The sequence below is a fragment of the Megascapheus bottae genome, chromosome 22, assembly GCF_031878675.1.
Source record: "Megascapheus bottae isolate mThoBot1 chromosome 22, mThoBot2.hap1, whole genome shotgun sequence".
NCBI lineage: Eukaryota > Metazoa > Chordata > Mammalia > Rodentia > Geomyidae > Megascapheus > Megascapheus bottae.
Genome location: NC_143530.1, coordinates 3,147,358 through 3,174,866, shown reverse-complemented (window position 1 = coordinate 3,174,866; position 27,509 = coordinate 3,147,358). Strand labels below are relative to the sequence as shown.

At 42.9% G+C, this 27,509-nt stretch overlaps 1 protein-coding gene across 1 annotated transcript in view; it reads right to left on the bottom strand.

Moving 5' to 3' along the window:
• Window positions 1–27,509, bottom strand: part of Pkhd1 (PKHD1 ciliary IPT domain containing fibrocystin/polyductin) — a 262,115-nt gene that overhangs the window by 6,026 nt on the left and 228,580 nt on the right. Inside the window, exons 63-68 of the mRNA XM_090356513.1 lie at window positions 22,061–23,072; window positions 13,175–13,310; window positions 12,851–12,938; window positions 8,013–8,120; window positions 6,607–6,765; window positions 5,465–5,584 (exon numbers count right to left, since the gene is read on the bottom strand). Coding sequence (XP_090212639.1) covers window positions 5,465–5,584; window positions 6,607–6,765; window positions 8,013–8,120; window positions 12,851–12,938; window positions 13,175–13,310; window positions 22,061–23,072 — 1,623 coding nt within the window. The remainder of the gene's footprint in view (window positions 1–5,464; window positions 5,585–6,606; window positions 6,766–8,012; window positions 8,121–12,850; window positions 12,939–13,174; window positions 13,311–22,060; window positions 23,073–27,509) is intronic.

Sequence of the window (27,509 nt, the reverse complement as noted above, 5' to 3'; positions counted from 1 at the left end):
GGGGAAATTTAAGCAATTTCTTCTAGAAGATTGTCTTTATATCACTGGTCTATTCTTCCTAGGGAACTTTCAAATCACCATATGCCATTTTAAACTATATAAAATTATTGAAACTTAATTAATACCAAGTTAATTTGGGGGCACTAAGATCTCTGCAATATTAATAAGTTTAATTACACATGTAATTTCCTTTATATGCCGTTCTTTTATTCAGTAAAATATGCTTCATATATAAGTCTAATATGCATCTACCATTTTCCCATGATAGCATCTCTCTTTGCCACTACTGTAAAAGGTAAAAAAAATGTATACGATCTGAAGAGAAACCAGAGTATCGCCACTACTGTATTATGTATTTCATGATATTGCCTAAGTAACCATACGCTAGTTAGAGTATCTGTCCAGTGTCTGTAACTAAAATGAAATACCTTAGGCAGGCCAATTTTATAAAGAAGCTTGTTTAAGACTTATAGTGTATTACCTTTTAAAGACTGACAGTGCATCTGAATGAGTCACTCAAGTAGTTAGAAGTTATAGTCATTAATAGATGAAAATTAGACAGTCCTCTCATCTACAAGTGACCACCAGACTTGTCATTTTTAATTTTGTTCTACAGCTATCTTCATTCCTTACCATTATAAAATGAGTTATGAAATCCTAAGGAGGAATTATGTGTTTCGACCTTATTTGAGTAGGAGAAATTGACATTTTTTTCTTAAATTGACATTTGCTCCTTTCTTAAACAGAATGTGATATATACATGCTATTTATTAGTGACTTCCAAATACAGATCCATTTCCCTGGGAGGCTGGAAAAGTCTCAGCTGTTTGGCACTTCCCTGCTTCTAGAATGCCACTCCTCTCCAACCACCTTCCTGGCATTCTTGCAGATTTATATTTTAAAAAGGCCAGTTGCAGGTGGTCCCTTTTACTTTATATTCACAAAACTCACTATGTGCTCAGCAGATCTTTCATGTGGTCAAGGCCACATGGACCCATAGTCCTTCGACATACCAGTCTCCCATTCCCAACACTGCATACATGGATTCCACAGCAAAACAGAGGACACAACTACAAAGACTGGCTGGAGACGGGAGTCTGGGCACACCATGTGTGTGCAGTAAGTTGAGGTCCTGGATATACACTCAATGACATTCTTTAAAGAACGGGAAGTACTGTCTATTTTTTTTCCCCAGCAGTGGTAAGAGGTGCTAAAGTCCAAAGATCTTTAAAATGGGAATGGAAAGCACAAACGGTCCTTTCTCCTCTATCTTCCTCATTTACTCAAAAATACTTGCCATTGGCTTTATCTCGTAAACCCCCATGGTGAGAGATGTACCAAGATTAGAAAAGATATGGAGCTTATACCAAAGAAAAGATGAGCACAGAGATTATATTACCTGCACTGAATTAAGTAAACCATAGTGGAATGCTGTAAATGCTGACACAAAGGGAAGATGTGTAGATAAGGGAACAAGAGAAGGTGTCTAGTCAGGGGCTGGGAGAAATGGATGGGCTCAATATGGACTATGGACGCTGAAATGAGGAGCCTGCTCTATATATGAGAAACACTAGCCTGGAGGGAAAAGAGGAATGGACCTGGCCAGCAGGGTATTAAATGTGATTATCATCATAGCTGGGTGCCAGCGGATCACACCTGTAATCCTAGCTACTCAGGAGGCTGAGATCTGAGGGTGGAGGTTTGAATCCAGCTCTGGCAAATAAACCCAATAGATTTTTATCTCCAGTTTATCAGCAAAGAGCTAGAAGTGAAAGTATGGCTCAAAAGATACAATATCAGCCTTCAGCAAAAAGCTCTACAAGAGCAAGAATCCCTGAGTTCCTGCCCAAGTACCAGCATACACACAGAAATTAAGTGACTATCCTGAAAAAGTATGGCAAAGTAAAGCAAAAGAAAAGGCAAAAAGAGAAGATCAGGCAAATTGAAGAGGCAGAACTGATAAAATTTGGCATGCTTGAAAGCAGAAGGCAGAGGGGAAGGAAGGAAATTAAAGCTATCACTAAGGTGTCTAGAATAGGGGATCACAGCCCAATTAACCAACTGAGTGGAACAAGGGAAGAGCCGAGGCAAATGGAATGCAAAAGTGAGTTCTCACAGAGTGAAGCAGCGCTTTCCTGGCACTTCTATGACCCTGAGACATTTTCAAGAACACACGTTTCTGTAAAACGGACAACCAAGCCCTTGGCAAATGAGATTTGACACAGTAAGATTGAGAGAGCCCTACAGAAACTCAGGGCCCCGCGAGTCTTCCTCTCCTTTACCATCATCTCCTAGACGAAAATTCTCCAAATACATATTGCTAGCTGTGACTTCTTTATATTTAGTTGCCGGTGGATTGAAGCTGTTTGCTAATTCTCTCCAAAATATCACTGATGGGTCCAGTCATATTAGAAAATAATCATGAAGAATGAAGGACTCGGATACTATCTTTTTGAACTACGGGGAAATGACTGTATAAGTACTGCACAGATGCCTATTTAACAGCATGGACAGACAACATGGAACTGCACTGCCGTTCCAGTAGACTCCAGCCGCCGTGCTACCAAGAGGTAGTAGCTTCTTGAGAGTTTCTCCTCCTCTTACCACTGGCATTTTGCTGTGGGGTGCCACTGCCCACTGAATAGTGAGGACAGCATTCACCATGCTTCTTCTCCCCCTCCTCAGCTGTGCAAGAGACAAAGGGCACCCAGAGTACAGGGGCCCAACCCCACATCTGCCTGGAACTCACGAATGCACCCTTCAGACACAGCCTTCCAATTTGAAAACTGAAACATTTTGGAAAGACAAAACTGAGTTGGTCATTAGATCTAGGACAAACTTTCTTCATGTGACAACCACTTCCTAGATGGGCAGCGAGGGAGAAAACGGGGCTACAATGAGTCCCCAAGACCTTGAGCGTCATCAGGGAGACAGAGGGTCAGTATTTACAGCTCAATGACAGAGCATTCCCTTTGACTGAGGTCTAAGGAATTGGGAAGGGGTTTTGGTTGGTTTGGCTGGGGTTTGAACCCAGGGCCTGGTACATGCTGCCCTATTCCTTGAGCCATGCCTCCAACTCTCCCTGAGGGGAAGCTCTATGGAGAAAAATGGATCTCGGCAAGTGTGAGGAGGTGGAGGTGAGTAATCCATCTGGAAGACACACGAAAAGCAGATGAGCAGAAAGAGTGAAGACACATTGCAGGGTGAATGGGGCTGGTGTGGTGAGCCAGGGGGAAGAGGGAGAATGCCAAAGGGAAGTGAGGGTGGGGATGCTCGAATCTTAACTGGCTTTGACTCTTGTGTGGCAACCAGACCAACCACTGATAAAGAAAGAACACATCTGCAGCAAGTGCAGGAGGATAAGGCTTTCCTCCACTCTTTAGGCTCTACTTCACCTGACCTGTGCAGCAAACCTAACTGTGAGACTGTTCTGGCAGACACTGAATGAGGAAAGAAAAAGGCCCAGAGTGGCTCATTGTCCTGCTTGAGGACACAAGATCAGCCACCAGGGGAGCCAGATGGCAACCCCGTTTCCCTGACACCGGAGCCCCACCCTTTTAACATCATTTTCCTAGGGTCCCCTTCCTTGGCATATCCCCCTGCCTCTCCAACTTGCAGAACAGATTCATTACATCTTCTAAGTCACAAACAGCATGAATAGGTGGGGATTCTGGAAGCTGGCTCAGTCTCCCTGTCGCTGTAAGCCCTGGCAGAGGTGCAACGTAGCAGGTTTGCTTCGCTTCCACCTTCCTCCCCCCAGGACACCTTTGCACTTCCAGGCAATTTGGAGAATTGCAGTGATGTGATGAGCTCACTGCCCAAGCCTCGCCATGGTGCTAAGTAAGCTAAGTCCACAGCTGTTCTTAGGGAAGATACAGCTGGGCAAGCGAGAGCCAGCAGCTCCATTCATAAATGCCCCAAAGTTCAAAAGCTAAAAGGTCACGTCAAGGACAGAACAGACCCACTTTCTCTGAAGTTAGCAGTAATTGGGCGTTCTCCTAGCTGTCTCGGAGAGAATGTTCATAAGATCTGGACAAAGCTTAGGAGAGAAGGAAACTCATCCACTGGGATTCCCAAGCATGGATTAGAAGACCATCTTTTGGGTTTTGGCTTGGGCCCTAATGAGATGCCCCTCCGTGCTCTTCCTGATTTCTTCAGGCTAAGCAAGCCCTTCCATTGTCTCAGTCCTAACCATTAAGGACTAAGCCACCACATAAAATATGTTCTTTAATAAAACACCCAGGCATTGTGGACTGCTTGTTTCACAGAGGGCATTTAATCAACGCAACAGACAGCCACCTAGACCACCATGTTAAGTGAGGGGAATTGTTATCCTGCTTTTGCTGTCCAAGGAAGGATATAACACATGGGTCCCTCAAGAGGTACCTGCAGGCTCCTCCAGTTCCTGACATAGCTAGGAATGCAGAGGTAAAATGGTCATCTACAGGATTCTAGAAATAGTGCCTGTGTCTCTGTTGACATTACTCACGCTATATCCCACTCACTGCTACCTCTTGGCACTGATACAGGAACTGCCATACAACTGGACAACTTTGAAAAAGAACCTTAAATCTTCTTTCTCCATGAAGGAAACAAGGAATCCTTGCTCTGTGTGCACAGGTTTTCCAACTCCTTAGTAGTAGAACAGCTAAGGGCTCTATTTTCATTAACTATGACCTCAGAGCCACTAAAGCTGGAGTTGATTTTCAAGCAGAAAATATGATGATTGACTTAGAAAAATAGAAATATCCTTCTGTTCATGACATATGTTTTCAAATATTTCAGGCTCATGGAAATGGTAAGAATAGCTTTCCTACACCATATATTTGGCAAAGCCATCCTGTATTCTACTCATGGTCTTTCTGTTTTATATACGAAGACAAAGCCTTTGTTAGACAGAGGCAAAGCATTGCACTAAAACAAATGCTTATCTTTTCTCTACTTCAGACCAATCCCAACAGCAATTTAACCAAAGAATAAGTAAAGTCACCCAACACAATGCACAATATAGGGAAACACTGCTTTTTTTTTTCTTCTAGAAATGCAACTCTACAAAGCAGAGTTTAGTCAAGCTGACTCTTTTCTTGAGGGCTCCACACTAAGTCTAATTTGCATAGCAGGTATTTGGCAACTCTGCTCTCTGCTTTCCCAAATCCAATAATATTGCCAAATTGGCAGCTTTGCTATTATAGCTAAGGGAAAATTTATATGCCTATATGCTGCTTTTTCCTCCTCTCTGTGTAACCAACTCAAGTGTTAAACCAATAATAGTCTACGAAGAAAAATGTATAAAAATCAAGTCAAATAACTGACTACTGGCTAAGTGAATTGGGTGGGGCAGTGTATTCCTGTGCTGGTGTATAAGTTCCTTGGGGACAAGTAGCAAAACTTGAAGATGGGGCTATAAAATAAATTGCTTCAGAAACTCCACACAGGGGGCCCACAGTGGTCTCTACAAACTCACCTTCCCCCATCACAGCGCCATTTGCCATCTCTTCTTGTGAGCCTTGGCGTATGGCAGACACGCAAATGTGACTCGGTGAATCATTAATCTGAGATCCAGGTATCTCTTCTGGCTTTGTTTCTGTATCAATGAAAACAAAATGCTGCTGTTGTTGCTTCTGATGAAAAAGAACAATTTTATCTGTAACTAGGCCTTAAGGGTTAAGATGTCTGCCTGGTGAAATGCTCTCCCACCATGACTGTGATTACATGAAATAAAATGTGTGCTTAAGAAATGAGCACCTCCCCCATGACATAATGGTATAAATTTGTTGTCCAAAATTCAGAGGGGAAGAGGGGGAGAATGCAGTCAATTATCCGATGTATATCTTACAACACTAAGAGCAAGGGATGGGAATAATGCAATGCATTATATCCATAAACTGCTTTGTTCAATGATAACTCCTTTGTGCAACTACTTAAAAACAATACATAAATAAATGGAAACTTTACTGTCCACGTGTTACTGAGCACTTGAAATGTGACTAGGTTGAATTGAACTATGTATTTTTTAAGTAAAATACACAGGAGGAGAAATGTATTTCTCTCTATATATGACATTTAACACACACCTATATGACATATACATGCGGATATAATCAGGATAAGTGTCCACTGCCTCACATTTATATCATGTTCTATTTCTCTTGGACAGAACACATTGATCTGATATTAGGGCATTTAAAAATCTGTTCAGTTGAAATAATCGTATATTTAAAGGGAGTTTAGAAGTTGACTTTTCACCAAGCACCCTCTATCACCCAGTGTCTCCCAGAGCTCCAAGACTAAAGGCAGGCCACACGGGGTGCGAGCAGGGAGAAGCTTCGGGAGAAGATGGGGTGCCATCACAAGCTGGGGTGTGCAGAGTGATACTACTGGGAGCTGCTGGAAGCTTCTGGAGGTGAAGCCCAGTCCCAGCCTTCAGCACTTGGGCTGGACGCTCAATGCATTCTCATTGTCAACGAGGCCATTCTCATCTCCACAATATTAATGGAGCCTCTACACCCTACCTGCTCCTGAAACTTCTCTTTGGAAGGAAGAAAACAATCATTAATACATTTTACATGATTTTAAGATATGTGCACTCAAAAAATCGTCATGTACTTCTGTGTCTACTTTTCTTAAACCAGCAGCACACCAGACAGCTCAGAGCCAGCCAGGAGACCACAGAACACAGCAACACAGCCAGAACCACAGCCGACCGCTCCTTTCCCGACACCGGCAGAACAGCAAAAGGCCTGGACCGAGCCGTAAAGTTGATTCCTGGCCAAAAGAAGATGGTTCCAATCACACTCTGAGGTATATTAAGCTGTGAATTAAATATACAACTATCCCAGAAGAGCCCTGCTTACAACAGTGCCTGGCATACAACACTTAGCAAGTATTCAGTGAATTAAGAATCCAGTCATGCTATTCAAAGTACCCACGTGAAAACAGACCCCTGTCACTTGGAGAGATGGATGGGGTTGGGAGAGGTGAGGGTGGAAAATGGTGGGAGGGGGAGGGAGGGCATTGCCTGAGATGCTTTGTGTGCACAAAATGACACACTGAATTCAAACTCTTTGCACAACTACCTAAGGATAATTTTTAAACATTAAAACTAATCAAAAGGGCTGGGAGTTTGGCCTAGTGGTAGATCGTCTGTCTAGCATGCATGATGACCCAGGTTTGATTCCTCAGTACACATACATAGAAAAAAGCCGGAAGTGCTGCTGAGGCTCAAGTGGTAGAGCTCTAGCCTTGAGAAAGTCCAAGGACAGTGCCCAGGCCCTGAGCTCAAGCCCAGGACTGGCAAAAAAAAAAAAGAATCAAGAGGCAGGCACCAGTGTTTCACATCCACAATCCTAGCTATTCTAGAAGATCACTTTTCAAAGTCAGGCCAGGGAGAAAAGTCCTTGTTATTCTATAATTCCATCTCAAAGACTAAGGAAGGAAAGTCAGACTGGAGGCATGGTAGAACAACCATAGCACAGTGCCAGCCCAACAACCAAACTGAGCAAACACACCAAACAAGTGCCAGGCCCTGCATGGGAAATAAAATGCAATGTTAAATCAACATTTATAACCCAGAAGGACAGTAAGATTGAAGTGATAACTCATAACCTCTCAGCCAACATCGAACTGTGCTTTAAATCACTAGGACAATAATAGGCATGCGTTATCATGATATGCCTCAATATCCCAAGACTTTCCTGTAAGTGAAAGTCTCCTGGTAATTTCCTAACCGAATGTGGGTACAAAAGGAAAGAGAAGAAGCAAGTACAAGACACAAAATAAAACTTTTAACATCTAGAGGAAAGTATACATTTTGCATTCCTGTACTCACGGAGTCTCGAGAAGCTTAATGTCTACATGTGCTCTTGATCTCATGTTTTAATGATATAACTGAGTAAAGTTTTTTCCTGTACTAGGATAGCTTCTTATTCATGAAAAGAGTTTTTTTTCCATTATAAAGGAGAAAGGGTAACTTTTTCAAAAGAAGATATAAAAGCAAACTGTGCTGAAATTACCTTCAGGGGAAGTAACAGTAAAAATAAAGTGCCAGCTTGACCCAGAGATCAACACTGCCAAGTCAGAGAAGCTCACGTAACCATCTTGGGTTTCTGCCTGAGTACACCCTATAAAAAATACACAAACACACACACAAACAGAAGATGGAGGCTGATTATCTAGTCAAGAGCACTGCCACCTCTTCAAGTGAAGATAAGAAAATGGACAATAAAGCAAAATACTTTGAAAATTAATGAGGTTATCTAACCCAACAAGTTCCTAGACAAGTCCTGGAACCAAATAATTCCAAACAGACTAATACTGTGACCCTATACTGACATTGAATCATATACACTAGCATACAATATATGATAACTATAAAATATGCCATTATCACTATTCATATGTTAAATTATAAATTAACTGGTGCTAGCATTACAGCCCAAATTGATTAGAGTTTCAAATTTTGTTATCTTAACCACTACTACATATTGACTATTTGTTATTAAAAATCTATCCAAGTACTAAGCCTGTGGTGCAGGGAAATGTATGAGGGCCTGGGTTCAAGCCGTGGAACCACCCAAATATTATTTAATGAAATCTTAATGATGTTAGTTTCCTAAGGGATCCGCATCTTTATTCGGGGGATCTGTATTTACTCAGTGGAACCAAGTTAGACCAGCCCAGGATAACAGCATCTGATCAACAAACTATGGCTGGCTTCTTGGCTATCACCGCTTGGGATGCCTTGAGCCTCAGTTTCCCCAAATCAAATGAAAAATGAAATCTCACTTGTCCTGACAATAAATCATCCGAGTGTACAGTAAAAGGAGATAACACAGGAACCGATTCCCAGTATCATAAATCGTCTTCTGAGTTGGCTTCCCCTAAATTATTTTGCTAATTAACAGTTGCTACCCTTTGCTCCGGAGCTGTCGGCATGGCGGTTATTCACGGGAAAGAAGTGGGAAGACCCCCCCTGTCTGGAAGTTTATAAACTACTCTGCAATCTCAAAGGCTGAAAAGCATGATGAAGACGTAATATGCTTAGTGTTCCATTTTTCAATCCAATTGCTTCATCCTTTTGTATAAAATGATGTCTTTGCTCATCAATTTTGCAGCGCAAAGGAAAAACTTCCTTTTTTGGAGACATCATTTCTCTGATCTATTCAGAGTCCTAAGATAAATAAAAAGCCCAGAAAAATAGAAATAAATAAGCCAAGAGACTCAAATAAATGGTAGGCACTCAAGATAAATGCAGTTTCTACTCTTAAAAACCTATATGCATCAAAATTATGGTCAATAAACTCTTGCAAACAATGAACTGCCGTGTACAGATGTTCCACACGAAATCGTTTGCTGCAGTTTTTCCTTTGACAAACATCCTTATTGTCCCCATCTTTACAAGAATACAAAGCAGCATTTAATAGCAGTGTGTCTGCCCAGCACAGTGAATCTGCCTCCGAGAACAGCCGCCAAACTGCCTAATGGAAAGTGCTTCAGCACCAAATGGGTTTTCGTTTGCGTTAAATACCAGCTTGCCTTGGAGATCTCCACGAAGTTTCTCATAGAGATCTATGATATTCTCAGATTTAAAGCATATGTGCCCCAAAGCAGAAGCAGTGGCTGCCAAGGATAGCACGCACACACACACACACACACACTCTCTCTCTCTCTCTCTCTCTCTCTCTCTCTCTCTCTCTCTCTCTCTCTCTCTCTCTCTCTCTCTCTCTCCAGGGTCCATCAAATCTTTGGGAATTGCTTTTATGAAATATACAAATGCCCTTGACAAGCTGTCTGATCAAGCAGGTTTTCTAAACAAGGCACAAGCAGAGGGCATTTGGGATTCGATGGGGTGGTGGGCTGAAATCAATTACATGGCTACCAGGACATGCCTGGATGTGATTCCGTAGAAACTATGGCTCCTAAAATACCAGAGCTTTCCTACAACTTTTAACCACCCCCACCCCTTGCTGCGAATGCCAACAAACAGTTCCAGCAGTATTGTTGATGTATCATCTTTAAAAACATATTTTCTGCAATTATGACCTACAATCAAATGTCAGGTGCTATAGAGGACCTTTAAATGATTGTCTTGAACTGTATAAATGTACTTTTATGATAATAACATCTTTTCCCATTCCAGAGAGTTTACTATCAGGAAAAAAACCTGAAAATTAAATTTCAGCCTAAAAGATTTACATGAGACATATAGAAATGGTCTTGTAGTTGATCTGATTTTTCTCCAGGAGATCCTTAGAAAAATTTAGTTGAGTCATCCCAAATAAGTTTGGTTCTATTCTTTGTCAAGTTAAAGAGGAATATTTTATGAGGGATTTAAAAGAACTTTCAATCATATGAAAGAGATGTTAGGATTTTTGTAGTCTGAGCATCCTAAGATTAGAAAACTACACATTTTCTGTCCTTTGTGACAAATGTGCGTGTACACACACACACACACACACACACACACACACATTCTCTCTCTCTCTCTCTCTCTCTCTCTCTCTCTCTCTCTCTCTCTCTCTCTCGTTCTGCTTCTCAATGGATCTTTTATTTGTCCGTCATGGGGCATAATCTGAGGGCCTGGGCACTGTCTCGGAGCTTTTTTGCTCACGGTTGGTGCTCTACCACTTGAGCCCCAGCTCCACTTGTGACTTTTCCTGGGATTGATTGGAGATGAGAGGCTCACGGACTCTCCTGCCCAGGCTGGTGTGGCCATGCACAGAGCTCAGCGTCCTGCAGAGGTGGGATGACAGGTGTGTGCCACCAGCTTCCCTGGATGTTTCGAAAAGGGCAAAGGCCATGTTGCCAGTCTAACTGCGCCAATGGCTTGAGTATAGCTTTGTATGGGTGGAACAAACACTTGCCTGTCCTCGGTATGTAGAGCCACAGCATGAGCCTAAGCTGTCTGTGTAGACATCCTTCGAGTCATTGAAGGAGTATTACTTAAGGGCGGGGCAGAAGTGGCAGGAGCGGAGTGACACGGAATGTGCGTGTGAGAAGTCCTAGGAAGGGAAAGGCATTCATGTAACTGACTGCGTGTGGTGATGTGGAGAAGAGACAGGGCATGGAGCCCACTCAGGTGTGGAGCACGAGGAAGGCAAGAAATTGTGTAAAGGTCTGGAGGATAATTAAGGTAAGAATTGTGTGTGGCTAGTTAAGAATTCCATCATCGGAGAAGGTAAGTTTTAATGCCACGTGACGTTATCTTTTATAAATGTCACTGCAACATGAAAAACACTGGCTATAAATATTTCTGATGCTGCTATATCAAGGTCAAAAGGTGAGGTACTTCTAAATCCTAAGCATTCTCTCTACACAAATACCAAGCGCATGAATATGGTATTAAAAGTTAGCTAACCAACAGCATGCAAACAGATAGCTCTCAACGCTCCTAGGGCAGGTTTCTAAAGTTTCCAGCGGCTGTACCCCTTAGAGAGCTTGGTTGATTATTTTACCTTCCTTTTCTTTTTTCTTTTGTTTCTTGCTTTTTTTCCTTTGCCAGTTCTAGGCTTGAACTCTGGGTCTGGGAGCTGCCCCTGGGCTTTTGTGCTTCAGGCTAGCCCCTACTACATGAGCCGCAGGTCCACGTCTGGCTTTTGAGTGGATCACTGGAGAGAAGAGTCACACACACTTTCCTTCCCAATCTGACTTCAAACTGGGATCCTCAGATCTCAGCCTCCTGAGTAGCTAGGATTGCTGGCATGAGCAACCAGCATTCAGCTACCTGGCTTTCTTAATGATCTGGTTTGCTCCTGAGCACAGCTACAGGGAATGTGGAAAGCTAATCTTTTTCTTTAGGAGTTTAACCCTAAGGAGTTTTTATTTTATCAGAGTGATGTATAGAGAGGTTACACTTACATTTGTAAGGTAGTGAGTACATCATTTCTTGAACATTGTTACCCTCTAAGGAGTGTACTATTTAGGTAAAGAAATGGCCAAAAGTAAAATAATATGAGTTGGCAGTATAGGTGTTATTTTAACCATTGTGAGTAAAATTGGGTTTCACAGGCATAGAGAGAACTATGAAGAGATTTCCCCCACAATAGACAGTATTACCTGGTATGTAAAACATGAATTCTATATAGGAAGCAGTGGAGGAAAAGGTTCTAGAACTTTGGAAGAAAATGGGTTTTGTGGAAAGGTTGGAAAGATTTGGTTTCCACATAAACAGATAAAGTAGGGAGTTCACAGTCCAGACAACTTGACAAGAGAGAGCAGGAATATTCACAGCTCTGATAAGAACGTGCATCAAACAGTAAGAGGTTTGAAGCTATGAAATGTTTAATCACAACATGCAATGGTGTCGTCAAGAGGCAGCTCTGTTCTCTAGAGTCGATAAGGTGCAACCTTATAGGAAACAAAAGATATGAGCTGAACACAACAGAGATGTTAGAAAACCTGAGTTCAATCACAAAATCTGTGTGCATGAGCATTCATTAACATGGAGAGCTCATAAGAGCAATTTGACATCTTTATATAAGAACAAATAGAGGGAGGGGAAAGGAGAGAACCCATACGAATAGGAGAGGTGGGCCTTCGGACATTGTAAGAGCTGATGCAGGATGAAGATCAATGTAGGTGGCAGAAGAGACAAGACTCACCACCACTGCATACAGTTCTCAGGAGCTACGTGACTGCTCACAGCCCTCACGACTGAATAATGGTGTTTTATACACAGCAAGAGACCAGGCCAGTGAGCAAACAAACATGGGCATTCCCAGAAGGATGGGCCAGATGCCGGCCCCTGAATTCCACACCCACAGTCCAAATAAGCCTCTTTTCTCTACAAAGCTACAACTACACCAAGCGTTTCGGTGTAATCATGAAAACTGGCTTCTGCCAAGTCACCTGCCTTTTAGCACTGAGTCTGCTGTCCCTTCCAGGGAAGCCAAAATCATCCAAGGCGCTGTGGGCGTCCCCAACGACTCCACCCTTCGATTCTGGAAGCGAGGGAGAGAGGGGAAAGGGTGGTGTCAGAAGAATGTTTTACAAGTACAAAAATAATAGACATGGAGGCCACGGAGCGTGAGCCTAGCATTATGCGAGGAAACAAAAAGGCAAAACTAGTGAGGCCGACTCACACAGCCTGGAAGAGTGTTAGTGAGGCCTACCGTCTGCGCTGCAGGTAAGAGTCCTACCGCCTGCGCTGCAGGTAGGAGTCTTCAGCGGTACTCACCTGCCTGTCCAGGACAACCAGCTGAGGCTGCACTGCTAGCTCCTTCCCCACTTCTCCGTCAGAAGGCTGCACCACGACTGAGAGGCTATAGGGCCGAACATACACCAAGTTCCCAGATCCCAGTCCGCTTTCATTTCTGGCAGACACAAAGACACATAAGAGACAACCACACGATCACTGCAATAGTCGTTTCCACGGCGCACTATTTCCACGGAAAATATTTGCATGGGTATTTAGGCACGTTTCTAGAAATGTCATACCACTCTGCGTGACAAATGACATGTTTTATAGTTTTGTTTGGTCACAATAAACATGGATGAAGTAGGGTGTGGAAAAATCTTCAACTCTGAATTTGTATTTTTGTCACTTCGTGTTAAGATCAGACATAAAAAAAATTCTCAGTGGAGGGGGGGAGGGAAATGGGGACCAAGACATGAGAAAGAATATCAATGTATGTGAATTAATGCACCTCTTATCTGGCAAATATAATGTAACCCTTCTATTAATTACAATAAAAAATATATGAAAAAAATCTCAGAAAATTATCAAACTAAAATCATTGGAGGGTGCACATCTATTTATTAGTGTGCTATTAAACTCTCCCCCAAAAAATACCCTGCTTGGTAACTGGTTCTAATTCTTGTGGTGTAAGTAACTCCACTGTAGCCAGCTCCACAATACCAAGATGGCACTGCTAGACACAACTGAGGAGAGAGATCAGGAGAGCACTCTTCCACATACTTAATCATGATAATCACCATCTCCTATTTCTGTTCTTTGAAGGTTCTTCCACTAAAGGGATCTAATAACGGTGGCATTTGATGAGTGATTTACTTGCAAGGAGCTGTTGTGAAGAATAACACTTGTATTCAGTGAGCAATAACTGTGTATCATTTTAGTAGTATAGATTTTCCTGGTATAAACTCACTGCATTTCTTAGTTAACTACAGACCAAGGTCCTAGGTGGTTAACCCAAGCAGCCACACTGCTTCTGGATTTGCACAAAGAATGTTAACTGCTAAACTTACTAGAACAGGTATATAATTCATAACTCAAAGCACCTTTCAACCAGAGTTTTGGCATGTTGGCTAATGGAGCCAACTTTATTAAAATAACACTATACACTTAAGTATTGTGTCGAGCCTATTATGTGTCATACACATAGAATTGCAGCCACACTAGGTAATTACAAATGGATACTTAGATTTCAGGTCTTCTGGATTGGTGACTTATTCTCAAAATAGCCTGGGTCCGTTCTAACAATTTTCTACTAAAAAGCAAAAACAAAAACAGACAAATAAAACAGTAGCCTACCCTGTCTCCAATTAAATAGTTGTAAAGGAGAAATAAGAAGTATCTATTCATCATAGATGGTTTATATCGGGTAAACATAGAAAATAATGGAAGAACAAAGAGAATGGATAGTAAAACCTGAAGTTTCCAGAATACCTTCCCTGTGCCCTGGAAATTGCTGATGGTGGATATAGAGCCCAACGGGTGGTCTTGGAACCCCTTTTGGTCTTCTACCAGCTGAACCCCAGCTTCTGTGCTCATTCCCCTGTGTGGGAATTCATCCAGTGCCACCACGGCCATCCTTTACTACTTTGCTTAGCCTAAATGGCTAGGGTTCCTTTCACATTTTAAAGGGAACTATTTAAACCAGATTTCCAGAAACCCAGGCTAATAATTCTGTCTTTCCATGGTTCCCACCCTATTTGAAAAGTGCAATATTCTTACCAGATCCCGGTTCTATCTCCTACACTAGTCTTTAATAAAAAAAATCTTTTTTCAATGAGGGGTAGGTACAGACAAGCCAGCCGTCTGGGTTAAAGAAACCGATGGGCTATTAAAGAATCTGACATGAGTTCACTGGTGTCTAGAGAGGAAAGGATGGCAAACGACTGCCTGAGAACCCACACAAAGGCCCGCCCGACACACTTTCAAGTTTATGACATGTAAACAGCCTCTCACTGGAGGGCAAGGCTGGCTGCCACAGTGGATCCCAAGGTAATACCACTTTAAGCTCCACATAAACTCTCAAACACTTTCTATCCCACAACCTGACCGTAGGTGGTACCGTTTTTTACGATATGTTATAATAGTGCAATAAATCTGTTAGCTTAAAATCGAATCTCCGTGGCCTTTTAGAGAAATTATCATTAAATGCAGGGTCCTGTTAATGATGCCATCCCAGTGAAATTGTTTAATCTGCTGAGGGGGTGAAAGGTCACCAAATGAATTTTTTATAATACATCAACTTGACACGCAATAGGGAAAACTGTAATAGATAAAAGCAGAGGAAAAGGGCACCATCTTCTCCTGATAGGTCAATAGCAGCCAAGAGAGTCACTCATCCACTTTCCTTTCACGATGGGGCTCCTTTTGCATTTAATATGGACACCCAATTAATACCTCGGCGCCACAGACAACCTCATTTTAGGTGACTTATGGCAATTTCTCCCCCTTCCCTGAGATGAAAGTGATCACAATACATCATAGCATTGTGCGAATTAACGCTAATTGATTCAAGTTACAGAGCAATGATGGGCCACTTATATAATCTAGGCGTTATTGGGTGCTAGAAGGGATGGAGGGAAGATTAGATTCCAATGTCCGTTGCTGTGACGACCGGAGTCACCTGACGCCTTGTTAGACACTTGTAAGGTTCTATTGCCGGCCCCAGTGGGGTCGTCAGCAAACCAGAGTGATGTCCAAACATCATTACACGCTGCTCCAATATTAAAGCAAAGGGATTAGCAACTTATTGCAAGCAACCTGGATTTGTCATTGTGCTGTCGTTATCCAATTTCCAACTGCTAATGTGACTGTAGCCTGCAGGCAGAAGGACCCACAGCCAAACTTTAAAAAATGGGGGAGGAAACTTCCCTCTGTCCCTTCCAGGTTTAACCACCGCTTAACGGCTTCCAATCCCCAATGGGTGATGTGAAAGAATTCTTTCTCCCTCTCAGTGCTTAAGTGAAAGATAAAGAAGAAAGGTCGAGAGAATATAGAAATTTCCCAGCTCAGAGTGCACACTATTCATTTCCAACACTTGGCCTCAAACCCACTAGATCTGAAATGGTTAGCGTCCAGAGGCTGGGGCTATTTCTGTTTGTATGACGCAGTGCATCACCAGGCAAAAACATCCTGTGGATTTTCTCAGTTTGGTCCTGCTGCTGTGGGCTGAGATGAGGAAGAGGGCTAGAGAGACGGGCCCAGCCCTCTCCTCGAAGCCATGAGCTGGATTCTATACAAGAACCTCATAGTTGGACTGGATGTTTCGGAGTATCCCAACCATTGTGGGGCTCTCTTGTTCTAAATAGGCTAAATAAGGAAGCATAGTATATATGGATATAGTATATATGGATTAAAATAAGTTCCCTAGTCAACTGCAGTTGACAAACTTTGGTCCAGCCTCTTGTTACGTGCAGACATTGCTCAAGGCACTAAGAGACAGGCAAAGATAAAACACAAGGAGGTGTAAGGCAAGAATCAGCTTCCTGGCTATGTTCCAGAGCGGTATAGAACCCTTCACTTACATTTCACAGTCCTCGTGGCTCCTAAGGTTCCCTTAGGGTCTGTCAGTGATGGGTGGAAGGAATGCCTTGTGATGGGATCATTTCCTCTGGGAACATACATAGTCTAACAGTTGCAAGTCTGGCACATTGCAAGACCCTCAGTGCATTTTACAATGACACTAGCACTTTGCTGAGTCAGCATGCTGTCTGCCCATCCTCTGGTCCAAGACGGCTGATTGTCTCCATAAAGCCACCACCCGCCCCCCACCTGGCCAGCTTCCGGTGCATTCTCTGCCCTTTGTACGACCGAATTTAGGTGAGTTCTGAAAGTTATTATTGCAAATTGAGTTTGAGGACCCCTACTCATAGGCTTCAATAGGTCAAAAGTGCAAAGACACAGAACAAATAAGGCACAGCTCCCAACAACAGCAACTAAATGCAAACTTTGGGAGGACAGGTATTTTTAATCAATAAATTATTTAAAATAATAACTCTAACCATGAATACTTTATAAAGAAGAATGGAAACTAGATGTGTGCACGTGTGTGTGTGTGTATGTGTGTGTGTGTGTGTGTGTGTGTGTGTGTGTGTGTGTGTGTGGTCTTTAAATAGATGTACACAGGAGTTGGCATCCAACAAAGCATCTTATGAATACAATCTGAATCTACGTGTTTTAAGGCTGTACACAAATAATCAGATTTCAGGTTTCTGATATATGGAACTATAAGCATCATAATCAGGCAAGAAGAAAATAGAAACTACTCAAGGCCTTGCTAAAAGAAGAATTTAATTGGGTATGTTTGATTAATGTGAGTGAAAAGTGCAGGTTACTTAGGAATAAAATGATAAAGTGAACCTTTTATACATAATCAATACTATATAGACAAAATATAGTCACATTATTTTTACCAGTCCTGGGCTTGAGCTCAGGGCCTGAGCACTGTCCTTGGGATTTCTCAAGGCTAAAGCTCTACCACTTGAGCCTCAGCACCACTTCTGGTTTTTTTTTTCCTATGTATATGGTACCAAGGAATCGAACCCAGGCCTTCATGCATGTTAGGCAAGCACTCTACCACTAGGCCAAATTCCCAGCCCCTAGTCACATTATTTTTATAAAACCTAGAGTAATTGTTGGGATTACTTTCTTGGAACAGAGACAGATGGAATAAGATTTGACAAAACATATTCCCATGTAGTTCCTAAAGATTGTTTTTAAATATGCAATAATTTAAAAAATGTCTAGACCTCCTTAGGAACCAGATAACAGAATATTTGCATATAATACACAGCTATATAACATTAGCATAACACTTTGGACATGATACCTGCTCAAATGATGTTTGAGGAGACCACAGAAGCACGAGCTCCACTGAGTCTATCATACCGACCTAGAACTTGGCCACATACACACATAAACCTTAACTTGGGCCAGAAACTGCTGGATGCAGACACATCAGCAGCAGAATAGACTGCAATTAATACCTTGTAGTAGACGAGAGTATAAACTACAGATAAGAATCAAAGATTTAGTGAAGTTAGACCAATGGTATAAAAACAATAGTCTGTAAGCTCATCACTGTAAAAAAAATAGCCCCATGAAATACACTAATAGTTTTAATAATGACCCGAATCATATAATGATGTAAATGCTCTGTGTTACTCTACACCCTCTTCATTTTTTTTAAGTTCACTGAGAGAGATTTTAAATGTGCTAATGATTAAACTAGCCATTTAAATTGTGTAACAATAAAAACTCACATGTGCAGAGATCTCATTTTCCTCCCAAACCATACATGAAATATTAGGACAATAATTTTGCCTTTCGCTCAACTCAGGAAAGCAGTGAATTTGCCACAATAGTAAAAAGAAGAGATGGTATCAAATTTTCCTTAGTGGCAAAGCTGTAGCTTTATCATGAGGAAGGAAGGAGCCAGGCTGGGCACACAAAAGTCATCCAGAAAGAACAGCCTCCTGTCCTGCACACGGTGTGTTGCATAACTTAACCAGCTCTTTCCTAGAAAGCCGCTGTCTGGGAGACCTGGGGGTCGCAGGGTCAAAAATAAGACTTGCTGTGTGACCTGAATCTCCTGTGGAAACTCCTGGATTTCCCGGTCACTTCAGGCCCACGCCATACTGTGCTCCTTCCAGAGAGTAGGCACCCCACGTCAATACGGTCGGGTACACACTGATGCAACAAAAATGCACACACACGCGTGCACTACACACCGTCATGCCCTCCCTCACCCTAATCATGTTCAGGGCACAGTGATCACCTACTAGTGTTCTGTTGTTGCCCAAAGTAGCCACAAAGTTGTACTGATTTGAAGCACAGGAATATCCGATCTCCAGGGATGGGACGGGAGACTAAACAGGTCCATTCAGGGTCAGCTTGTGAGGAAGAGTCCACTTCCAAGCCCATTCAGGTCATGGCAGAAGTCTTCTCCCCATAGTGGTGGCACCGAAGGCTTTGCTTCCTCACTGGCATCCACTCTAGGGAACACATCGGCCTGCAAGCCTTCTTTTACTGCATACATATGCCAGCCACTTTTATTTTACACTTAGACTCTCTCTGCTATTCATTTTTGCCTTGCTTGTTGTGGCAGGAGTAAATTCTCCTCGGAGTGTGCATGCTTGGCTGGCCCACCTTACTCCAGAACGGGTATCTCGCTATCCCCAGATGAACTGTGGCAGGAAATACTGTCCTCATAAATCATAAATCGTATCCTAAGTTCTAAGGGCTGAAGAAGCATTTCTTTGGGCATCGACCCCCAAAATTCTGCTGAAAACTTGAGCATTTCAATAGCCACACTTCTTGAAGAAATGTAAATACATTTAATTTTTACTAAGTGACAATATTATATGGAAATTTTTGTTTCTGGAATGAGGAGAGAGAAAGGAAAAGAAAAAAGACAGAAATGAGAGGCTTTCAAAACCGTAAGTGTCAGTCCAGCACTGGTGGCTCACGCCTATAATTCTGGCTACTCAGGTGGCTGATGTCAGAGGATCGCAGTTCAATGCCAGCACAGGCAGCAAAGTCCACGAGACCCCGATCTCCAGTTAACCACCAGAAAACCAGAAGTGGCGCTTTGGCGCAAAGTGGTATGGTGGAGTGCCAGCCTTGAGAAAAAGCTCAGGGACAGAACCCAGGTCCTGAATTCAAGCCCCACAACCACTACCACCAAAATAATAATAATTACTACTACTAATAAATGTATAGTTGCTCCTGAAATCAAACAAACCATGTGAAATATTTCCCATCAACTAAAATATATGAATAGAAATAATACCCTACTCAGGAACCTCCATCTTGAGCAGGGAAGATTGAATGCATGTTTACCTCTTCTCCCTCTACCAACTCCACCGTAATGGCCTAAAGAATAAACATGAATGAAAATAATGTCAATTTTAAAAAGGAGGAACACGGGAGAGAAGACAACACATGAAAACAGAGGTCAATAAAGTTTTGTGAATGAGAAAGTGGGTACATGGGACCAAGAGCAAAGCCCTGGGAATGTAAAGTCAGACGCCTGTGGAGAGGAGGATAAGGAGGTGACCTCATGGCATGCTGTTGGCTTAAAAGTGGACTGACAACAACTCCATTTTCCTCCACAAGCTGATAGATTCTTGAAAGACTATTCTCCTGGCAGTACAAAAGCCCAATGTGGCCTCCTTAAGAAAGAAAGACCGTAGTCCCATTAAATGAACAAGAGAAGCCTCTGGAGAACCTGGCTACCTTTCTGTGGAAGCCCTGTGGCCCTACACCCATTCTTCTGCCTCCAGTCTGTCATCCCTGGCAGAGGGCTCGCCAGTGACTTCCGTGGAAGTCCTCATCGACACTGACCAAAGCGGATGGAAACACAATTGTCCTTGGGGTCTGGATTGGGTAGAGTTTCAAGGCTGTTTACCGCAGTCTGCAACTCTTAGAACACGGAGAGACGTGCTAACTTCATTCCGGAGGGTAGAGTAGTTCTTATTCTACAGAGACTTGTTCAGATCTGTTTTATAAATGCCCTTCCTATATCTTCAGAAGATTTACTTTTTGCCTTATGTCTTGAAAATTTGCCTTAAAATAATAGGAGAGAGACAGAAAGAGAAGAAATATAATACATCGCAACAGGAAATCAATAATATAATATACACGTTCAGCAGTTTTTTATGAAGCAGAAATACGGCTGTCACTTCTTCGTGATACCAGAGCGTCAGGCTCTGTGATCCACCCCACTCCCCACCAGTCCTCTCTGGATTTTCCTTCCCACACACCTCCATTGTTTCCCACATATCGACTTTTCTCTCCTGCTAGTTGGAGTGTTCACTAAGTCTTTTCATATGTGTAATATAGAAATCAATCATTTGCTAATGGTCACCCATCAGAAATGCTGTACTATACTATAAATCTGAAGATGATTAAACGATTCATTGTTTCCTCTCTAGGCAGAATACACGTACAATGCAACAGTGACACCTAAATGAAATTAGGCTAAAGGAAGTAATAGAATGTAAACATAAGCTAAGATACACTCCTCCGAAGAGTTTCTGGTGTTTCACATCACCATGGATAATAATACAATAATATACCAATAGAATAAAAGTGTGGTGGCTAGATTTAAAAAGAAAAAAAACTCAGTAGGTTCCTATGAAACATCAGGAACGATAAGTACTGGTTTGTTCTAAGCTAAGAATGTCTGAAGCCCTTCAGCTAAACCAGAACCAAAGCAAGTTATTAAGAGTCTTCTTTCCATTGTCCATGTATAAAGGGGTGTGTTGAGAGAAAGGAGAATCGCGATTTCCATCGCAAACACTGAGAAGATACACCAGAAAACCAGTGCTAGTGCACTCAGAAAGATGGCTCTTTGTGTGACGAGGCCACCGAGGTACTAGCTGGACATTCCCCTGGGGAAAGGGGGTGTCTTTTTATCTCACTTGTAGTCAGTCTCATGTCTTCTGGAGGTAGTCTGGCACTAATTACTCTGCCCTGAGCAGCAGCTCGCTGCTTCTTAGCAGCACCCCCAAATAAGAGCCACAGCCCCACAGACAGGCCCGTGGCTTCACTCATCCCAAGAGAGAATGGGTTATCAAAGCAAGTTACTTAAGGGGGAAAAAATGTCTTCCTACGTGATTTTCACCCTAAAACACCAATAAATCAAGTTGTCCGCCCAGAGAGAAATGGCGCAGTCGTGACGTCTGCGGATTGAGTAAGGAGACTGAAGTGCATCAGTCAAACCTTTGGCTTGCTCTTGGAGCTGTCCTTCCCACCTACGAAAGCAGACGGGCTGGGTGGTTCTGCGTTAGCAGCCTCTATCTACATGGATACATCAACATGGACGGAGGCGCGGGGCCCTCACTGGGGGCCGGGATAGGGAGCACTTACCCCACGCCTCCCTGTGGCTGAGTCACCAGCAGAGCCCCCACAGTCACATTCAGAGTGGCCTCCAGCTCCCCAGTCTGCTGAGCGGTGATGAGCTGGTGAGCCAAATTCTGCAATTCAGAACTGGACAAGGATGGGGTCTCTCCAGTGCTCCTTCCTGTCAGGGGATCACCAATTTCAGCCACGATCACTTTTGAGGCAGTTTCCACCCTGGTAGTTGGCCAGCTCCCGGGGGATTCCACTTCCACTGCCAGTGCTCTCCGCTGACCGACTCTGCTAGAACGACCGGCGCAGGTCACAGGGGGACAAGTATGCTTTCTTTTGGCGCTGTTGTCAGCCATGATTTTTAAGGTCTCCTCATTGCCAGGCATCTCGTGGATGAGTCTGACTTGACTTGGGTGGATCTGCAGGAAACCGGCTAGTCTTTCCAAGGTCCTGATTTCCCAGCCTGGCCCTGGGGATGCGATATTCACTGTGAAGGCCACATGGATGGAAAGCCCTGTGAATATTTCGATGGGCTCATCTCCTTGCAGGACGACATACAAGAGGTTGTCCATGACGCTGAAATAGTTGGCGCCCACAGATTCCCCGAGCAATGAGGAAACTGACTGCACGGCAACAGGCGGAACAAGACTTCCCCTGAAGAAAACGTGGGGGCTCTGGAGCTCATGGTAGAATAGAGCCAAGAGAAGTCTGGAGGTATTTCCGTTCCCCAGGAGGAAAAACTGCAACCTTGGAGGGGTCCGATCCTCAAAGCATACTTTGGTGACTTGCCCGGCAGGTAAAATGGAATAGAAAGTAGACCCAGAGCTAGAGGTAGAGCAGCCAGGATTGGCCTGGGCACGGCTAAATGTGTCCACAAAACCGCTAGTCACGGAGACAACGGGATATAACTTCCGGCTTGCCCAGGTGACGTCGGAGCTGGTGAGAACCAGGACTACGAGGTCGGCCTCTCTGCAGATGAGGCCCCGGACGGGCCATGAAGAGGAACACTGCTGCCCATCTCTAAACACGCCTGTGAAAGAAAAGGAAATGCACGCGTGACAGGCCTTGGAGACAACTTCCAGTCCTCTGCTCATCATCTGCGATGTGCAAGGCATAGTCAACGTCTAAATGTCCTCAACCCTGGCAGTGCCCAGGAATCTTATGCAAAATAGGAAAAATGGCATGCATTCAATAATAGCACTTTTAAGCTGGGTGCCAGTGGCTCATGCCTGGAATCTCAGTGACTCAGGAATCTGAGATCTGAGGATAGTAGCTCCAAGCCAGCCCGATTCATCACAGAAAAAGCCACAAGTGGAGCTGTGGTTCAGGGACAGTGCCTAAGCCCTGAGTTCAAGCCCCAGGCCCATCACTAATCAATAAATCAATACAAATAGCAATTTTATACACACCTATGTACTTACAGGCTATTTAAAATTACTAACAAAAATAGTCAGTACAAAGTGAAAAAATAAAGTGAAAATAATCGCTTCAGGGCTCTTGAAGGAAAAGAAAATGTTTTCCTACTCTTCACAGGATTGTATAGCACAGAATACTTCAGCAAAAAGGGTAAGTGATTCTCTCCACTGATGAGGAGGCCAATTGAGTACGACACAATGAAACTCAGTTTCGCCCCTGCCCAGAGTTCACACCATGTACCCTCGGGAAAGACTCAGGTCTATGCAACTGTGCTGTGCTCTGCCCCACATACCAACCCTAAGCTTCTGGTGAGAGTGAGCTGTTCTCTTCAACGGCCAGCAGTGAGTCAGGGCTTCTACAAGTGGGGGCAACTCATCTGCCTGAGAGGCTCACGGAATGCAGGACAACGCATTGCGTTCACCCATGGACTACAGCGCATCTGACAAAAGCTAGGTGTGGCTGTGGAATGGAAGGGAAGCACGGAGGAAGCGACAGGAGGAGTCCATGCCTGTCCAGCAGGCGCCTCCACCTGGGCACGTCCACCACCCAAGGCCCTCGGAACTCTGTCCTTTTAGGCTTCAACGACGACTTCACTTAAAGCACATAATTTATAGACACATGTTAGGTCAGCACTAAACTAAGTGGGACCAAAGTGCATGTGACTTGAGATGTCAAGCCACATAATTCATTGTAAAATATTTACATCCTCTTTTTCTCTAATGAGACACGTATGTGGATCCTATATAAGTACGGCAGTTAAGTTATTTCTTTAAGTAAGCCTTCTCAACCAAGAACTTTTGTTGTTGTTGTTGTTTTGGCCAGTCATGGGGCTTGAATTCAGGGCCTGGACGCTGTCCCAGAGTTCTTTTTGCTCAAGGCTAGTGCTCTACCACTTTGAGCCACCGTAGCACTTCCAGTGTTTGGGTGGGTAATTGGAGACAAGAGTCTCAGGGAGACTTTTCTGCCTGGGCTGGCTTTGAACTGTGATCCTCAGATCTTAGACTCCTGAGTAGCTAGTATTACAGGTGTGAGTCTGAAGAACTTTTTTTTCCAGTTTTGAGTTTTTATTTTTCTTCAAGCCTATTTCTTACATAGTCATGGACATTTTATCTAATTCCCTGGTTAAATGTTTTATTTCACCAGTAATATTTTATTTTTCATAAGTATTTTAATGCTTCCTGTTTTATTCATTTTACATTTATTTTTATTAGGTGGTTATACAAAGCCATTTCAATTCCAGAAGTCAGGTTATGATCAATGTCAACCCTTCCATCATTCTCCCCAATCTTTCTCCACTAAAGAACTCTCTGTATGGGAAATCATACACCCTATAAAGTCTACTTTCTAGGAATAACACTGTGAAAAAACTCTATAACTGAAACATGTGGTTTTTCTTTATCATAGTAGAGTATTGGCTAAAACTAACTACAGTGCATTTCAAAATGACTGGGAAGAGAGTCCCAACATATAAAAATGATTCATGTTTGAGGACATGGAAACACTTAGTACCTTGATTTGATTATCACACATTATAAACATGTATTGAATTACTATTATGTATTTCCATAAAGTTGAAGAAATATGTTTCAATAAAAAAAAATCACACAGCAGCAGCAACCTGAGAGAGCTGGCCGGACTGCCTTTTTGCTAACAGGAGTTATTTCTACCCTGCAAAGGTCACAGAGACCTACTTTAAATAAATCATTGGTGGAAAGAAATAGCAAATTGTTTTAAGGCTGGGCAGGCTTATGAAAAATAAATGTTGTCTGTCTCCACGGCTCTCCGAAGTCTAGCGTCGTGAGCACAGTGTAGGAAAAGTGATCGAGGTGTGATCTCCTCCCTCTCTTCCTGAGGGGAGAACCAGGGGAGAGGCTCTTGAGTATCACATGCCTCATGATGAAACAGGAAATATCCCTTTAATAAACATGCTTGAAACAGAGGGAAAACAACTCCACCAATGGCATAGTCATCTCTTTGAGGTACACGTCTGCTGCTCTCAGAAATGTCTCTACGTAAAAATTCTCTATCTATAAAGGCATGCTTAATGTGGGTTGAAGAAAGAATGGATTCCCTTAAAATAGCCTTTATCATTATGACGGGAAAGCCGTCCGACATGCGAAACAAGATAGAATTATGAAAACAACTAATGCATGCCTACGATAATTCAGAGCTTCCAGAAATGAATTAGGAAAAAAGGTTCATCTTATTTAGACACAAGGTGAAGATAAGAGAGAACTGACTTTAAAAAGAAGGGAAAGACTGATGGCTGGGAGAGCGGGTGACTAAAAGAGCATGCTTCTTGTGAGTCTAAAGAAAAGAAAAGCAGGTGGAACTGGAAAGGTTGACTCTCGTCTTTCATGGAGGAGGCCGAGGTTGTGGGAGGGCCAGGTGGGTGATTCTGGTACAGGGAGAGGGAAAGGTGGTAGCCCGAGAGCCAAAACGAGGGTGGAGGTATGGACTTGAGAGCCAAGAGAGTGGTTGAATGGAGGGAATATTCTTGGACTCAGGAAAAAAAAATGTTGTAAACAGACATGTAGAAAAGAAGTGAATTTAGAGTTCATGCAATGTGAAGGAACCACTTCATAAAAACAGGCAACACTATCACTTCAAAATTAGGATTGAGAATACCATTTGTAATGTTTTTGTAGTAGTTGTAATGTTTTCTATGAAGGTTATTAGATCAGTCTACCTTTTCCTACAGCATAGTTGATTACTGTTTGCTTTCCAGCACAGATAGTCTTGAAAAGTTTCATTCAGCTTCACAACTCAATCAGGGAATGTGCAAATGTTTAGAATTATAATTCTAAGTGTGAGGAATTTCTTGGACAGCTTTTCTTATGTCTGAGCTGTAATATCAGAGTGATCTTTCACGAAGTAGCATTTAGGCTATAATCCTTTACACTCTTCCATCTACTCCACCTGTCACTTTATAGTGTTGATGTCACACTCAGGGCAGACTGTGGGGCAGGAGACTCTGGGGGTGGCAAAGATGCCTAGAAGTCATTTTATATAGAAATGATTGTGAACCACAGAAGTCACAATCCACTAAATCCAGATCAAAAATATACCCAGCATTTTTTTTGGTCTGTCCTGGAGCTTGAACTCAGGGCCTGAGCACTGTCCTTGAACTTTCTCAAGGCTAGAGCTCTACCCCTTGAGCCACAGCACCACCTCTGGCTTTTTCTATGTATGTGGTACTGAGGAATCAAACCCGAGTCTTTGTGCATGCTAGGCAAGCACTCTACCACTAGGCCAAACTCCTGGTCCCAAATATATATCCAACACAACTTCTCCTTGGCTAAAATAACTCATCAACAGTCAATTATTTATTATGTAAAATAATTATCTAGCTTTTAAGTACATATGGTTGGTTTTTTAAAGATTTTTTTTAGCAAAACATAGATGTACAAAACACATTATTAAGACTCCTAATAATATGGGACCCTTCAAAGGCATTTCTGTACATGGAGACCCTGAGATGAGCTGTCATCATCATCACAGTGAATCTGTGTGTGTTGGGAAGAATGGGTGAGCAGAAGAATGGGTGCCACTCCTAGAAAGATGCCAAGGACAAAGGATGGGTAGGTGAATTTGAGGCGTAACGACACCCCCCAGCCCCCCCCCCCCACACACACTTGCTTAGGAGAGCCTTAGGTACAGAAATATCTGAAGGGAAGTCCACAGGCTAACAGGAATCATCCAAGAAGAGGAACAGAGTGGAATAAAAAGTAGAAGTCTTGTCTTCAACACAAGAGAAGTGATCTTCCCTTCCTTTCCTCTCCTCCCTTCCTGCCTCCCTCTCTCCTCCCTTCCTTTCTTCAACACAAGAGAAGTGATCTTCCCTTCCTTTCCTCTCCTCCCTTCCTTTCTTCCTTCCTCCTCTGCATTTTCCCTTCCTTCTTTCCCTTTTTTCTTTCTTCCTTCCTCCCTCCTTCCCCATTCTTCTCTTCCCCCCATTCTTTTCTTCCTCTCGCCCTCCCTTCTTCTTCTCCCTTTTCTTCCCTTTCTTCTCATGCTTCCTTGGTGCTTCCTTCATTTTCTCCTTCTTACA